At 59.7% G+C, this 16,804-nt stretch overlaps 1 protein-coding gene across 1 annotated transcript in view; it reads right to left on the reverse strand.

Annotated features, from left to right (window-relative positions):
• Sulf2 (sulfatase 2) overlaps nt 1-16,804 on the reverse strand; it is a 67,710-nt gene that overhangs the window by 1,077 nt on the left and 49,829 nt on the right. Inside the window, exons 5-20 of the mRNA XM_069989954.1 lie at nt 13,897-14,066; nt 10,438-10,588; nt 9,446-9,621; nt 7,940-8,068; nt 7,097-7,153; nt 6,399-6,528; nt 5,734-5,929; nt 5,350-5,578; nt 5,176-5,272; nt 4,760-4,854; nt 4,144-4,203; nt 3,690-3,859; nt 3,395-3,537; nt 2,118-2,241; nt 1,501-1,534; nt 1,280-1,333 (exon numbers count right to left, since the gene is read on the reverse strand). Coding sequence (XP_069846055.1) covers nt 1,280-1,333; nt 1,501-1,534; nt 2,118-2,241; nt 3,395-3,537; nt 3,690-3,859; nt 4,144-4,203; nt 4,760-4,854; nt 5,176-5,272; nt 5,350-5,578; nt 5,734-5,929; nt 6,399-6,528; nt 7,097-7,153; nt 7,940-8,068; nt 9,446-9,621; nt 10,438-10,588; nt 13,897-14,066 — 2,015 coding nt within the window. The remainder of the gene's footprint in view (nt 1-1,279; nt 1,334-1,500; nt 1,535-2,117; nt 2,242-3,394; nt 3,538-3,689; nt 3,860-4,143; nt 4,204-4,759; nt 4,855-5,175; nt 5,273-5,349; nt 5,579-5,733; nt 5,930-6,398; nt 6,529-7,096; nt 7,154-7,939; nt 8,069-9,445; nt 9,622-10,437; nt 10,589-13,896; nt 14,067-16,804) is intronic.

Genomic DNA, 16,804 nt, shown 5'->3' on the forward strand with positions numbered 1-16,804 from the left:
TGTGTTGGTTTATTGGGAGATAAGAGTCTCATGGACTTTCCTGCCTGGGCTGGCTTTGAACCACCATCTGCAGATCTCAGCCTTCTGAGTAGCTAGGACTACAGGTGTGAGCCACTGGCACCCAGCTGTGCTTAGGATTTCTTAATCAGTTCTAGAGCTATGTTGGCATGGCTCCTGAAAAAGGTGTATTTGTAGGTCACTCAGAACAGAGTTGCTTCCCTAATGGACTCAATTTTCAATTCTTACCTGCTTACCTGCCCCTTAGTGGCTGGTGAAGATGGCAGTTAAGAATTTGGATAGAGCTGGGTGTCAGTGGCTCATGAACGCCTGTAATTCTAGCTACTCAGGAGGCTGAGATCTGAGCCAGCCGGGGCAGAAAAGACCATGAGACTCTTCTCTCCAATAAACCACCAGAAAGCCATAAGTGGCGCTGGTGGCTCAAGTGGTAGAGACTAGACTTGAGCTGAAGAACTCAGGGACAGCGCCCAAGCCCAGAGTTCAAACCCCACGACCGACCCAAAAAAAAAAAAAATGGATAGAAGAGTGCCTGAGAAGGATGTGATGTAAATTTGGAAACACCAAAGAAATACTTAGCTGGCCCGTTGGTACTGTCCTGTTAGCCACCTGGGTTTTATGCATGAAAAGAAGGAAATAAGTAGACCATAGGTGTCAGCTCCCCAAGGGGAGTTTGACACGATGTCACATTAGTTGCATTCTTAGGCTGGAGGTGTGGCTCAGGTGATAGAGTACCTACCTAGCAGGCAGGAGATGAGGCCCAGCATTCAAACACCCAGTTCCCACATAAATCTACATTTTTGGATTTCTTTGATGAATTAGAAGACCTAGCACCTTGTACCTCCCACTCATGTAGGGAACAGATCACTGCTCTCTTCAGGAGTGAGGCGAACTTCCCAGGTGGCTGGAAGCCTCTTCCCAGCCCGGAGAGATGGTGCTTAGTGCAGGCATTTTGGAAACAACACAAGGAGGGCACGCTTCTGCTAACAGCATGCGTCACCACGTTTGCAGCGGCAGCCTTCCAGATGACTGACGACTAATATCTAAGTCTCAGTTCAGATGTAGGAAGCATGGATTGTTAGGGAAAACAGCAATGTGTTGGACAAAGTATTAATCTAAAATATAAACTGCGTCCACACAGTATCTGATAGGATACTGATAGCTTTGTGTCTCCCTGTTGTCATGGGAGCAGAGGGGTAGTGAGAAGTACAAATTGCCCTGGAAGAAGCAAGTCAAAGATCTGTACACGGGTTCCTCTACTCACAGTGACTTGGAAGAAGGTCTCTTCATTTCTGGCCATTTTCGACGCTGAAACTGCCTGGATATCAAAAGGAGAATTAAGATTAACCATTACCCGAAAGAAAGTGACCCTCGAGAAGCACACAGGAAGGTGATACATGGTGGGCCATGCAGACGGAGGAAGGGCAGTTTCTCAAAGCCTCACAGACACGAGATAAGCCCTCAGGCTTCAGTAACAGATAATACCTGTACTGCTCGTAGCTTCCTCCATCTTTAAGTCCTAGAGGAGAGGAGAAATGAACAAATTAGCAACAGCTAGAATATGGTAAAGGGACAAACTTTGCAACAGCCTTCTAGGAGGTACTGGTAATTGGCTTCACACTTGCTCCCTCAGCTGGTGCTCTACCACATGAGCCATACCTCTAGTCCTTATTTTGCCAGTCTTGGAGCTTGAACTCAGCCTGGGTACTGTCCCTTGAGCTTTTGCTCAGGGTTAGTGCTCTACCACTTTGAGCCACAGCACCACTTCTGGCTTTTTCTATCTGGTATTGAGGAACCGAACCCAGGGCTTCATGCATGCTAGGTAAGCACTCTACCACTGAGCCACATTCCCAGCCCTAGTCCGTTTTTTGAGTCTTTTTGCCCAAACGACTTGTACCACAATCCTGAGTAGCTCAAGATTATAGGCGTGAGCTACCAGTGCCCTGATGTGCCTGCCTGTGACCTTTCCACATGGTCTACTTTGAATTGTGTCTCCTCCACATATAACTCCAGGGGCTGGGGGCACACTCAAGGCACGTATGACCCCTAGGGACTCCCTGTGGTCGCTCAGTGCTCTGCAGGGGCACACCGAGGCAACTCACCCAGGTCCATGCTCCGGGTCCGAGGGTTGCATTGCTTGTACCCCTTGCAGCTCCGCAGCTCCATGAGCTGCACGTGCAGCTGATTGAGGACTCCCCTGTCCAGCGTGTCCACCGCATTCATCAGCTGCTTGGCAAAAGACAGGCCATCAACCAAGTGTCTATAACCAGCAAAAAAGTCACCAGTATCGGTATCAAGAGACAAACACTCATTTGCAGACATGGTGGACTGCTAAGCCATTGCTCAGGAGACGCAGAGCATGGAGAGAAAAGGCCTTCAAAGCCGGAGGTTCATGTCTGTCATCCCAACTACTCAAGAGGCTGAGATCTGAGTATGGTGGTTCAGAGCCAGCCTGGGCAGGAAACTCTATGAGACTCTTACCTCCAATTAACCACCAGAAAACTGCAAGTGGCTCTGTGGCTCAAGTGGTAGAGCACTAGCCGTGAGCTGAAGAGCTGAGGGACAGCGCCCAAGCTCTGGGTTCAAGCCCCATGATCAACCAAAAATAGAAAAAAAAGGAAAGGTCTTCAAGCCTTGGGCCATCGGCGGCCTTTGTTCACAGCCCTGTGGACCCCTCTTGTTGAGAAATCAGCCTTTGGTGACGGGTGGGGGGAGCTGGGGGAGCTGCTACACAGGCCTGCCTCAGCGCCCTGCTTTGGGTTATGGCCTCTGCTCCCTGCTTGGGTAAAATGCAGGCTGAGGCTGGCTGAAGAATGGCCGGCTGCCTCTGGGATGCCCCAGCCGAGATCCGCTGATGTCTGAGCCACATTTCACGTTTCAGCTTTTCCAAATGACTGGCTCCGTTCCAGGGTCACAGAGGCCGCAGGCGGGCACACAGGGACTGCCCTGGCCAGGGTGCAGTGCCAAGTACGGGTGCCCTGGTGAGGGACACTCTGGTGCTTATGCCACTTCAATCTGTTTATCGAGGTCACCTTTTTCCGGGGAGGGAGGATACGGGGTTCCCACTCAGGTCATGTGGGTTAGGCAGGTGCTATGCCACGTGAACCACGCCCCAGTATGGAGTGGTGTGCAGAGCCCGATGAGCAGCGTCACTCGAATCACTGCAGGGTCCCCGCAGGCCTGCTGTGCGCCCCGGCCTGGGGTCCCCGTGGTGGCTCCCAGAAGTGGACAGAGGCCAAGGGGGGCGGCAGGACCGTGCCACACAGACGTGGGACGGCTGGGGCTGACTGCTTCACAACTCCCTTCCTGTCTTGGGGACCCAGGAGCGGGGGGGGGGGTCTCACCAGCAGCCCTATTTCTCCATGGGTGGTGTGTGTACCTGGTAGGGGTCAGTGTTGAGGTCGAAGTACTCCAGGAAGCCGGTTGCGAACTCACAGAAGAGGAAGTTGTGGGTCTCGTTGATGGTCCTCAGGCACCAGTAGGTGTTGTTGTTGGCGCTGGTGCACGCGCAGAAAGGCCCCACTGCCAAGGGAAGAGAGAGCAGGCCTGAGGGTGCCTGCAGGAAGAAGCCGCGGTGCCTGCCACCCGCGTCTGAGCTCCGGCAGAGATGCCCCAGCACACGAGCGCGGGGGCTTCTCCCCGTCCGGCCTGTGCCCGCCCGCGCCCCTGCTCACGGGTCCAGAGGGGTGCGGTCTGCCAGTGCTGGTTGTCGTGGGTGAAGCACGTGAGGCCCGGCATGCTGCAGGTGTCATTGTTCTGCAGCCGCTTCAGCAGCTTGCGCAGCTTCTTCTTCCGCTTCTGCTCCCGTAGCAGCCACACCTTGTCCTTCTCCTGCAGCCCCTTCCTGCGGGCACCCAGAGCCACGCGTGACCCCCAGCTTTGGCTCCTGCTGTCCCCCCCAGGGCGGGGCCTCAAGTCCAGGGCAGAGCTGGAAGCAGAAGCCAGGCCTCCTCTCTCCAGGCAGCCCTGAGGCAGCAGCCCCGGGGAGGGGCTGGCAAATCACGTCCGCCCCAGGCCCGCCTCCGGGTGCCCTGCTGGATGAGGCTGCAGCACCCCAAGGGGCCCCCCTCTGTTCCCCTGCCCATGTGCTTCAGTTTACAGGAGGGGCCTCCTGGGCACTGCCCTTACCGGAAAGGATGCAGGCTGGAGCCTTTGTGCTTGAGGCGGCCTTTGTGCTGCGCGTGGTAACTGCAACATAAGCCCCCCCGCCCCCTGCGTGTCAGGAGTGTGCAGGGCCGGCTGGCAGGTCCCGCTCCTGTCTCTGCTCTGTGGGGCAGTGGCAGTGCCTGGTGCGAGCCCCTGGCCAAAGGCCAGACTCAGCCACACCAGAAGCTGGCCTGTACTGGACCTGAGTTTTGCAAACCCTTCATACACAGCGGTGTTGTCCAGCCCAGCAGCCTCAGGCCACGTGTGAGCTGTAGTTTAAATCCTAGCTCGTTCTTAGCCATGTGGGCTGATGTCCACTGGACATCAGCACAGAGAGCCTGCCAGGGGCCCCTGAGCCACAAGGCCCAGCAATTTCCCAGGGCAGCGTGCAGAGGTGCCTCTCCCGGCCTGGATCCCCCCTCCCCCCTCACCCCCCTTCCTCACCCATGACCTGTCTCCAGTCAGTGCTGCTTCCCAGCCACCCGAGGGGTGTCCCGGGGCTCAGCTGGCTGACAGGAGGGAGGACTGCCATTCCTGTTTCTTTGGTGACCCCAGGGGTGCATCCCCAGGGTTCTGGGGCCCTCTGCCCTCTCTGCACCTGATCCTGTGGCAGTCGCACTCTTCCGGCCGCTTCCTCTTCAGGTGACCGCGGACTTCCCTCAGGTTCTTGATTTTGTTTTGCAGGGTCTCGATCTAAGGGAGGAATGCGAGAGCAGGCTGGGGGACCCCTGGGCATGATGACCCTGTGGATATTGAGGGGGGGCCCGTTTCCCCCTGCAGAAGGTGTACTCCCTCCTCCTCCAGCCCTGGCCTTGAACCAGCCAAGCCCTCCGAGCACCCACACAGCTCCCAGGCTGGCGGAAGTCTAGCTGTAGTGCGGCTGCCATGAAGGTAGAGGGTGGGCGTGACCCGACCAAGCTGTCTAGTGGGCGCCTGCTGGCCCTGGCGCCTGTCCCTGGGCTGTGGGTTGGGTGGGGGCCCTGGCCTCCAGCCTGGCCCTGCCGACTGGCGCACCTCGTGGTCGATGTGCAACTTGTGGTCTTTCCAGGCCTGCAGGGACTTGTACAGGTCCAGGTCGCACTGGACTGTGTCGTTCTCAAGGATGTAACACCTGCTCAAGAGAAGGAAGGATCCAGAGGCCAGTTCCGGGGCCCAGCCCCGCACCTCCCGTCTGCCCTGTATGCTCACCGATGGGTCACTTTAATGGGGTTGGGGGCTGTGTAGTCTGGGAGGCCTCCAGTGCCACTGAAGCCCCCAGCCTCCTTGTCCTCTTGGTCCTCCGGAGCGGCTGGCCAGTGCCGCTTGGTCAGGTTGCGGGGCGGAAGCGCGTCATCCAGGCCCACGTGGTACACCGTGCCTCCCACCTCGATGGCCACCGAGCGGATGGAGCGATTCCGGGTGTAGCTGGCCTTGTACTCTGTGGGTGTCAGGAAGGGCAGCTGGGTTGGGGGGGGCAGGGAAGGGCTGCCCACGTCCTGGGCCCTGGGATTCCAAGGGGAAGCTATTGCCCAGGGGTTCGTGTGGTGCGTGGCTAGACCAGCCAGCGGCGATGGTCTGCTGAGCGGTACTTACTCTTCTTGAAGAACTTCTTCCGACGTCCGGCCAGGCCCAGCTGGTCCTCCCCGCTGTCACACGTGCACGCCTCGCTGCTCGGCCCGTAGTACTTGGGCACCACGTTGGAGAGGGCGCTGCCGCCGCCCGGCCTCACGGGACCCTTACACTTGTGCAGCTTTAGTCTCCCCGAGGCGTCCTCCACGCACTGCCACTTCTGCAAGCACACTGGGCCTCAGGAGCCAGGGCCCGGCCGCCCCGCCCCGCCCACCCCTCTCCCCGGCCTCGGCTGGCAGCCCAACTGCAGCTGTCTCCAGCAAGATGCCCACGGCACCTCCCGTCCCTGCTTTAGCTGCTCATCTGCATCTAAAATCCACGTGCAGCCCAGTTGGGCTGCTCCCACTTAAAACCTTCTTGACTGCCTTCTGGAACCCAAGCTTCTGTGCACACTCCAGCTTCACCCTTCCCCTGGGACCTCATCAGCACCTGCTCTTCCTGCCCAACCTCTTCCAAAGCCCAAGCATGTGGCCACCACCTGGCCTCTGCACTCACTGTTCTTCTTGGGCTTGTCTAGAATGCTTCTTATGCCTTTTCTACCTCAGCTGGAAACAGGAACTGCCATTGGTGGGTATCACGGGGCACAGCTGGCAGCGCCCGGAGAACCAAAGCACCAGCCAGTGCCTCACCTGCCCCAGCTGCTCGCAGGCCGTCTGGTACTCGGCGCGCTGGCACAGGTCCTTCACACGCTGGTACTTGGGCAGGAAGTTCTCCTCTTGCGCGTCCACCTTGTCCCCATCCCTCCTGTGCAGCAGCTTGCTGTGGGAGACGCAGGGCCGGCTAAGCTGGCCAGGAGTCCTGGGCAGTGTGCACTGGCCGGGGCAGGACCCCCTGGCTCATGCCTAGCCTCCCTGTGGGGAACGTGGGTATGCTGCCCAGAGCTCATGGTTTTGGGTAGACCCAGGCAGTTTGAATTTTTTTTTGTCAGTTGTAGGAGCTTGAACTCTGGGCCTGGGCGCTGTCCCTCAGCTCTGCAGCTCAAGGCTAGCGCTCTACCACTTGAGCTACAGCGCCACTTCTAGTTTTCTGGTGGTTCATTGGTGATAAGAGTCTCACGGACTTTCCTGCCCAGGCTGGCTTTGAACTGCAATCGTCAGATCCTCAGATCTCAGCTTCCTGAGATTAGCTAGGATTATAGGTGTGAACCACCAGTGCCTGGCAGCTTGTTTATAGGAGCCTGGGGAGTGCAGACACGACGTGCCCCATCCGGCTTGTCTGAGGGGGTTGAGCGCCTGCAGAGATGAGCTCCGCATCTCCCTGCGTGTGTTCAGCTCCATCTCCCTCCTGTGGGCCCCCGGGCTGGCACCACCCTCAGGCTGGCACTTACCCTCTCTCGACCAGGAAGGAGTCCCTCCAGACCCGCAGCTTCTTCTTCAAGTGGAACCTGGGGAACACACAGCTTTGCAGTTTCTGACCTAGAGGCTTCTGTGTCCTACACTGCCAGGGCCGGAGCCCTGAGCTGCCTGGCCCAGTCAGTCCGCCCGAGCTGGGTGGGCACTGCCAGTCGCCAGGCCAGGCTCTGGGCAGAGCTGTTTCTTCAGACTCAGAGCCATGGGTCTATGCTGCCCTAAGTTACACCAGTGTGTAGTGCGTATGCATACACATAGACACGTGTGTATGCACACACACACGGCTCCCAGGAGGTGGGAAATCAGCAGGCTGTAGTTCTAGATGTCTCTGTGGGCTGCATTTGGGTGAGCCACACTGTTTTGTGGGCTTCCCAGCTCCCTTCTTTCTCCTATACTTGGGCTCCCGTAACAGGAATGTTTCACGCAATGACACAGTCTTTTCCACTTTGCAGGTGGCGACACTGAACCCAGAGGGGGCCTTTCCACCCGACACCCCTACTCCCAGATGTGTTGGCATCTAAGCCAATGTCCCCCAGTGATCCCAGCTGGAGGAAGGGCTCAGAGCAAGCCCAAGGTCACAATGACACCTGGAAGACCATTGCTGGTTGCAGTTCCAATGCCGGCCACCAGGGGCCGCTCCTGTTCTTTCTGGTCCCTGCCTGTATTTTTTCCGCCCCTTTCTCTTGCCATTATGCCACTTTGCCCTTCACGTCATTCAAGCTACAGTGTGAGTGGAAAAGTCACCAGACTCTCTGGGCTTCACGTTCCCTGATGGTAAGATGGGATTACGAGGCTGCCCTCCCTTCCCGCTCCATCCTTACCTGTTCCCTGGCCGCTCGGTGTCCAGCAGCTTCAGGATGGACTTTCCATCCATGTCTGCGGGGATGTCCAGGCCGGCAATCTCCAGGATGGTGGGGGCCAGGTCAATGTTGAGGACAATGTGGGGGTTCCTAGGGGCAGGGAGAATAGGGACTTGGCCGTGGAGAAGGTGATGCCCGGGCTTGGCTTGAGAGCGGGGCTGCTGGGGGCAGAGGTGCCACCTTCACCCTCAGCAGCTCCACTGTGGACCCAATGCAGGTGACAGCACCCCTGCTGCGTCACACACGCCACAGCATTGTCCCCATCTGCAAAGCCTTCCAGGTCTTCTGGGCCAACTCCAGTCCCTTCCACAGTGTGGCCCTGTCCTAGCCAGCTCTGGTCCCTGGAAGGTCCCTCAGCTTGAAGCCCTTGGGTCGGCAATTACCGGTGGGGCGGGGGCCCCCGGCCTGGGACATCTGAGGGGTTGTCACCGAATGGCCCGTTTGGTGAGGCTGGCCTTGCCATTCCTGAGGTGGCGTGGTGGGGTGTTGCACCCCGACTCACTGGCATTCTTGCCTTTTCCCACTTTCCACTGGCCCGCTGTGAAGCGGCCGGGCCACCGAGGCCAGCCCAGCCTGGGGGAGGTCCCAGGCTTCCGAGTGACCTGACCATGCCAGCCTGGGCTTCTGATGTACGCACTGCGGGCGCACCGTGGCGAGTTTGTGGTGCCCACAAACACCAGGGCAGGGTGTCGGCGGACTGCTTCGCATTTAATGTACCTCACCCCTGCCATGTCCCGCTCCTGCTGGGGGGGAAGGTGGGCGGCAGCCGTGTAAACGAGGGGCCAGAAGGCCTCTGCGTGGAGTTGGAGACTGGGTGGACGGGCAGGGTGGGGTGGTGGTGTCCGCCACTCCCAGCCACAGCTCATGCTTGGAGCTGTGGCAATAGCTTACAGGCCAGGCTTTCCATCCACCCGTGGTTATCTTAATTGATTTGCCTTATCTGGGGTAAAGGTCATTTCCACTTGCAGCACAAGAGTTTCGGCTGACAGGTGAAATGTGTGTCTTCATGTCCAAGGTGCAGCCTGGAACAGCACGCGGCCCTCTGCAGGGCGCGGGGCTCAGGGCCACGTGCAGGGCCTGGGAGCCTCAAACAAGACGCGGGGAGCATTGTCTCCCACTCAGGCTGATCCAAGGACATTGTCACCAGGGTCCCCTGACTTATCTCTGACCTCTCTGTCTCACAGACCTCTGCCTGCTGGAGATTGGGTCACCTCAAAGGATAAGCCAAGGAGAATGGCTGGCTGAGGGAAGAGGGGTCCACTTGGCTGTCAGGAGCTGCTGAGCCTGGGATGGAAGCGGAAGCTGGGGACCCCTCTGCTGCAGGGGACCCCTCTGCTGCAGGGGACTCCTCTGCTGCAGACCCTGTGTGATGCCATGGCTGCTGCACTGGCTCTGAGGGTCCCGTGCGCCCCCGGGGGGGGGCTGGCACCAGGGGCAGCAGGGAAGGGGGTGGGGCGGGGTACTCACACAGAGCCGGCCTCCACGTTGGGGCCCCGTATGTAGAATGGGACCCTGATGTCGAACTCATAGGGCATGGACTTGCCCTTCACCAGGCCAAACTGGCCGATGTGGTAGCCGTGGTCGGCGGTATACACGATGTAGGTGTTGTCCAGCTCGCCCGTCTCCACCAGCATGTTGTAAATCTACAGCACAAACCCAGAGCTGAGGAGGCGGAGACGAGGCCCCCACCGCCCAAGGTGCCGGAGACCCAGACCCAGGTCCAGGCCCAGGTCCAGGCCCAGACCCAGGCCCAGACCCAGGCCCAGGCCCAGACCCAGACCCAGGCCCAGACCCAGGCCCAGACCCAGGCCCAAGCCCAGGCCCAGGCCCAGGCAAGGCCCATGCCCCACCCTAGGACTGTCCATGAGCAACTACAGCCCTTCCCTCCCTCCGCAGGGACCCCACACCTCTTTTTCTCACTCTGTGCCAATACTGGGGCTCGAACTCAAGAGCGTCAAGCTCTCACTTGACTTGTTTGCCCACAGTGGCTGCCTACCACTTGAGCCACGCCTTAGCCTTTTAATGGCTAATCTGAGATGGGAGTCTGGCAGACTTTCCTCCCTGGGCTGGCTTTAGACCTCCATCCTCACATCTCAGCCTCCTAAATCGCTGGGATTACAGACATGAGCCACTGGCTCATCTTATCTCCTTCATTTCCCTGTGGATGCCCCCAAAAGGGCAGGACATGCCTGTCATTTTGTTCTCTGACTCTCTCCGTAAATGTTGAATGAATGAATGCAAGAAGCTGGATGTAACCGGCAGTGGCTACTGACTGGCACCTCATGACTGAGGCTCCTTCTGGATGGCTCTGTTGTCTCCCTAGATGGACAGGGACCCTGGATCTCCAAGGGCCACTGCTAAGTTCCCTGGGCTGAGCCCTGCAGGATGTGGATTGTCTTGGGCGTGGTCTCACAGGGGCGTGGCCTCACAGGGGCATGGCTCCTGGGTGCGTGGCCTACCGTCTCCATGGAGTCATCCACTGATAAGAGCGTCTGCAGACGCTTGCGCTGAAGCATGTTGGTGAACTCCATGTGGATGGGCTTCATGGGCCCCGTGTAGCGCATGATCCAGTGCTTGTCCGGGTTGGGTGCGTAGTTGTAGCTGGGCGTGCTGGCAGCAAACACAGGGTGATCAGGCCAGAGCAGGGGATGGAGGGACCCAGGGATTGGCCCTCCTGCCCACCCCACCACCCCATGTCCTGCACGCACGGTCTGCACGCGTGCGCGGGTGGCACTGAGGCCCACATCTGGGACATGCCGCGTTCTTTAACCATCACCGTCATTCTAACATCACTTGTAGGTTTTGTGTTCTGTTTCTTGCTCTGTAGCCCAGGCTGGCTTTGAACTTGTGACTGTCATGGCCTCACATGGTCACCCCAGGACCCTGGCTGCCAGGGAGTGTGGTTTAATCTCATTTCCTAAGGAAATGGAGGACCAGAGAAGGGCAGATTTGCCCCGGGTCTCCGGCTGCGTGGTAGCAGTGCGCCTGCTCGTGGGTTCCTCACGCTGCATCCTCCCCGGGAGAGAAGAGGGGGGACAGAGGCCCAAGGTAGCCCTGGGACTCCACCGCCAGTGGCTGAGATGGCCACCATACCTCCTGGACACCTGTGTGAGGGCCCCTCGATCACGGGAGCCCCAGCAGAACTTCCGCCACGATAAGCCCACAGAAGCTGAGGGTTCCTGGGGTGGGAAATACCCTGTAACCTCTGACCCCCTCCCCAAACCCAGGGCGCCTCCCAACTCCTGAGCTCAGGCTGGGCCCCCAGACAGAGCTCGGCTACCCAGACCCCACCACCACGCAGGCTCTGGCGGGCAGGGGGTTCTGCCACCGTGTGCAGCCCCCTTCCCAAAGGACGGAATCCCAGCATTCCACAGGGGAGGCCATTCCGGCCCTCACAGTGACTGTCCCCTCAAACACAAACAAAACACAACAGCGATCAGGGCACAGCAGGGGACTCCCACTGCCCCCCGGGTCCCTCAGATCCTACCCTTACCCCGGTCTGAGCTAAAAATAAGGGTGAACGTCCACCCCTGAAGACAAAGGGATTCTTGGCAGGAGGGCTGAGACCCGGGCCAGGGGAGGGAAGGTGGAGTGGGCTCCGGAACCAGAGCTCTGCCTTGACCATCAGCAGGTCTGGGGTAGGAATAGCACAGTCACAGCTGACCATGGCAGAGCCTGCTGCTGCGGGCAGGGAAGGAAGCCGCAGCCTCCATCCTCCTGGACCTCCCTGGCTGATCCTCCACCTCCTGCTGCTAAATCCTGCCTGGGGCCAGGCATCCTTGATTCCGTAAACTGCTGCTGCTGTCCCCTGCGGCTGGCCAGGCCTGACCTCAGTACAGGCTGCCTCCCCTCCATGCCCAGACTGGGGTAGCTGTGCGGGGCTGCTGGGCCCGGGGCCCGGCTGGGGACTGGGGGCAAAGGGAAGTGGGGGAAACGTGTGCTTCCTGGCCATCCCAGACTGGGGAGTGGCCGCTGTGATCCAGAGAACGGAGGGGCCCGCCGCTGCCCGGCCGGTCCTGCGGGGGCGCACAGGCCGGCAGCATGGACTCCTGCGCTGGGCTGAGCTCTCTGGGGTGTTGGAGCAAGGTGTGAAGCCCTCACCTCCCAAGCACTGCCGGCTGCCCGCGTGCCCGTGTCCCCGAAGTCTAGAGGACATCCCCTCCCTGCTGCTGGAGGGGACAGCAAGGGCACATCAAGGTGGCCCCCCTGTGGTGCACCTGCCACCCCAGGCTGTCACCCGGGCCCCTGTGTCACCACAGGGGGGGAGGGAAGCCTGGACCGGCAGACACGGAACCTGGAAGGAGGGCAGCCCAGGGTTCTCAGAGGGGTGCACCTTGTGCATTCTGCTGTACGTCTGCCTGTGGCCTGTGTCTGTCTGTGTGCCTGGCTGTGTTCTTCAGGGTGTATCTGTCCGCTTGTGTTGATCTGTGTGTGCTCTGTGTGTGTGCCGTGTGGGTGGAGGGGGTGGCCAGGGGATGGGGCAGCCCATTAGGCTTGGCACAAGCACAGGCGCAGGGCAGGGCGGGGCGGGGCGGGGTGGGGCGGGGTAGGGCAGGCCTGCTTGGTGAAGCAGATCCAGAGCCAGCCCAGCAGCCGTCCACACACATGCTCTCCCTTCCCCGAGTGTCACAGTTAAAAGTCCTAGCTGTAGACTATTGCTGTCTTTAGTTTTGCTTTGGGAATGATTGCACCCCAGAGATGGGGCTTCCTCCCCCCCAAATCAAGGCAGAGAGGAGGCTGTGCTGCTCCTGCTCACGTTCATTCTCTGTCATTTCCATCTCAAAGGGGCAATAAAGGCGCAGGCAGTGTCAAACAGCCCAGCGGCAGACAGACAGGGCCCTCGGGGCTGGAGGGGTCACGGGCCCTTAGCAGGGGAGGGGGAGGCTCCCTGTGTGTATGGAGGGGGGCCAGGCCGCAGAGCCCACAGTGCAGCTCATCATCTTCTGTCGCTCCTCCTCCCAGAAGAGCAGGGACGGGAGGGTCAGCGCCCGGCCTTAGCCTCCCCTGAGCCATCAAGAAGTAATTACAGCAGGGAGTCCACGGCGACGGCTGCTGACCGGAATGGAAATTAGACACCCCGAATACTCGGGCAGATTCCAAATCGCCCTGTCCTGTGTCCCCTAGAGTGTCACAGGGTCGACGCTTGGCAGGGGGCAGCCTGAGGCAGGGAGATTTCCAGAAAGATTCATCCCCGCTGGGTGGAGGATGGAGGGAGGCAAGTGTGTAGGAGGCTAGGTTTGAACCCCAGCTCTGCCGCTGAGCAGCGGGGCCGCCTCAGGAACCTGTGTGTCACTTCTCGGTGTGACCACGTGGGAAACTGAACGCACAAACCCACAAAGGAAAAGAAGCCGCGCGTGCGGAGGCTGTGGGCCTCCAGGTGGAGGCCGTGGACCCCGGCCTCCGTCCCCTGTCTGTGTCTGGCCGAGGCTCAGCACTGTGCCAGCACTATGGCCGATGGCCAGGGTGCCTCAAGTCCTCAGCCAGGAGCTCCAGAGAAGACGCAGCCAGGCACTAGGTGACGGTGGTGAAAAGCCCCGCCCCCTCCGCCGCCCCGCCCCCTCCGCCGCCCCCGCCCCCTCCGCCGCCCCGCCCCCTCCGCCGCCCCGCCCCTCCCGCCGCCCCGCCCCTCCCGCCGCCCCGCCCCTCCCGCCGCCCCACCCTGGCCCCCTCCCACCGCCCCGCCCCCTCCCGCCGCCCCGCCCCCTCCCGCCGCCCCGCCCCCTCCCGCAGCCCGGCCTCCTCCCGCCGCCCCGCCCCCTCCCACCGCCCCGCCCCCTCCCACCGCCCCGCCCCCTCCCGCCGCCCCGCCCCTCCCACAGCCCCGCCCCTCCCACAGCCCCGCCCCGCCCCTCCCGCCGCCCCGCCCCCTCCCGCAGCCCCGCCCCTCCCGAAGCCCCGCCCAGCAGCCCGAGACTCACATGTGCTGGGACGCGTTAGGGAAGAGGTGCGAGTACTGGGGCGCGGAGTCCTCGGGGCCGTGGGGGGCGGCGTGGCTGATGACCAGGAGGACGGGCCGGTGCGGGTACATCTTCTTGGAGGCGCGGAAGAAGCTCACGCTGTCGTTGGTGATGAGGTCTGTGAGGTAATCCTGGAGGGAGACGGGAGGAGGTGAGGGGCGGTGGACTCGCACCCGGGTCATGGCCTGGCCGTGATGACTGTCAAGGGCAGACAGACAATAAACAAGAGAGTGCAGAATACAGAGCGGTGAAGCTCGCTCCTTCACTGAGCGCCTGGGCTGTGCCAAGAACTCTTCTGCTTCTTTTTAGGTCCGAGACCAGGCCTCGAACTCAGTACCGGATGCTTTTGCCCAGTGGCTGGTGCTTTACCAATTGAGCCACACCTCCAACCCCTCAAAAACACTCCTGAATTCACTTGTTTCATAATCCTAGAAAGTGGGACTCCTGGCAATCCCTATCTTTCACAGCAGGAAATTCAGTCACAGAGATGTTAAGTGAGTTGTCTAATGTCACACAGCCGGCAAGTGCTGGAGCCAGGACTTGGGAGTTTTGGTTTCTATTCAGTGTGGTAGTTATAAGCCCCGTGTCACCAGAGGCCTTGAGGCCTGAGGTGGGGGGAGGGGAGATGGGAAGCAGGAAGGAGAGAAACCAAAATGCTAACGTCATGTTTGCATACTGAGGAAAAAAATGTAGGATTCATGCAAATTGAGACGACACAAGGGCATTTGTTACTTCTATGCTTGTTCTCTTGATTGTATGAGTGTGTGTGCATGTGTGAGAGAGAGACAGAGAGACAGAGACAGAGGGCATGAGAGAGAGAGAGCAAGCACCTTTACTGGGGCTTGAATTCAGGGCCTGGTCGCTGTCTCTGAGCTCTTCAGCTCAAGGCTAGTGCTCTACCATTTGAGCCACAGCGCCACTTCTGATTTTCTGGTGGCTAATTGGAGATAAGGGTCTCATGGATTTTTCTGCCCAGGCTGGTTTCAAACCACGATCCTCATATCTCAGTCTCCTGAGTAGCTAGCTAGGATTACAGGTGAGCTACCAGGTGCCCGGCTGCCTTTTGAGTTTCTTTGCTCAAGGCTAGCATGCCACCACTCGAGCCATAGCACCACTTCTGGGTTTGGGGGAAGTTAATTGGAGAGAAGAGTCTGTCAGACTTTTCTGCCCAGGTTGGCTTCAAACCTCAATTCTCAGAGTCCAGTCTCTTGAGGATTACAGGCTTGAGCCACTGGGGCCTAGCAAGACCGCTGCCAGGCCCTCCCTCCTGGGTGGTCTTAGTGGGGATACTAATCCCACCCCCACCATGGGTGGTCACCCCTCGGGCCATGGCACTGGAGCCAAGTTCAGAGACAGAGGACAGGCTGGGGGAATGGGCAGTGCAGGGAGCAGGGAGGGACCCGGCAGGGCCCGGCCACTGCCTGGATCGTGGGTGCGGGGCGGGGATGGACAGCAAGCCACTCCTTGCTGGCTTCTGGTTTGGGAAACTGGGGGCAGGGCAGAGAGAAGGGTCCCCAGAGGAAGCAGAAAGAGCCCAGGAAGAGGCGGAGTTCAGCCCTGGACAAGCTCAGCTTGAGGTGGGCCGTGAGGGAGGACTTGGGGATTTGGAGCATGAATCACGGTGGGAAGCCAAGCCGGGAACCCAGCACCCGGCAGGGGGAGCGCTCAGTGGCCGAGAGGTAGTGAGGTAAGGGCCTCAGTGTGTGCCAGGTCATTCACCGATGGGCTTCCTGTCCCAGCAGGACGCAGGCGCACAGGGGCAGCCTGGCTCCCGCGGCCCCAGGGCTCGGGGCGGCCTGGGCAGGGCTCTCACCTCCGCGTGGACTTCAGAGTCCCTTGGGGGCCCCAGCGTGTGTTTTAGCTGATGAAACCATCTTGACGCAGTCACGTAACCAGGGTGGCAGGTGGCTGAGCCTGGGCCCCGTGCAGGGCTGGGGATGGGCAGTGGGGCCTCCCCCCCAGTCCCCCAACCCCAGTGCTCCCACCTAGGCAGGGGTGGGAGGTGAATGGGGAAAGAACAAGAGGAAAGGCCAGTCCTAAGGCCAGAATCATCCTGGGTTATTACTGTCAGTCAGGCGCGGGGCTGGTGGCAGCGAGGACAAAGCAAAAGCAAGAGGGACGGATGTCACAGACAGCATGGCGGAGCGCCACAGCTGTGGAGTGCCAGAGTTGGCGCTGAGATGCATTCATTTCTATGTATTACAGTTTTAAACGGAGGTTGGGAGAGACATCAATGCCGGTTTTTTTTCTCCTGTCCTTACCATTATCACCACCAGGGGTCAGCAAACAACAGCCCAGGGTCAATCAGGACAAATAAAGTGTCCCTGGAACACAGGCCCCACAGTTAGGATGGGGAATGTTACTCACAGGTCAGGTCCCAGCCTGAGCCCCTCCTGGGAGGTATGAAACCATCAAGGGATGGGTGGAGCTTTGTGTTAGGAAGCTAGGCCGTGGGGGCGTGGCCATACAAAGAGGCGTGGTCATGCCAGGGGTGTGGCCTGAGGAGATATCACTTCCTGGCCACCACAAGAACAGCCCTCTTCACCAGGATGTGCTGCCTGGTGTCACAGGCCCAAAGCAGCGAGGACAAATGACGGTGGATGGCAACCTCAGAAGCCATGAGCCACGCACACCTTCCCCTTACCGAGTGGATCATCTCGGGCTGCTCCTTCCTGTGGCATCTATGGCTGCACCTGACTGGCCAGACAGCCAGAAGCCCTGACTTGGCTGGCCTGGCCTCCGCTACGGGGTCTTGCATATTTGTTACATGCACAGGGCTCACTGGATCCTTAGAAAACCTGTGTAAAACCACGGAACGATACCACGAGTAGTTCTCATCAGAGGAATGAGAAGCCAGTGTACGTACGCC

The sequence above is a fragment of the Dipodomys merriami genome, unplaced genomic scaffold, assembly GCF_024711535.1.
Source record: "Dipodomys merriami isolate MVZ:Mamm:240054 unplaced genomic scaffold, mDipMer1.0.p SCAF_39, whole genome shotgun sequence".
NCBI classification, from domain to species: Eukaryota; Metazoa; Chordata; class Mammalia; order Rodentia; family Heteromyidae; genus Dipodomys; species Dipodomys merriami.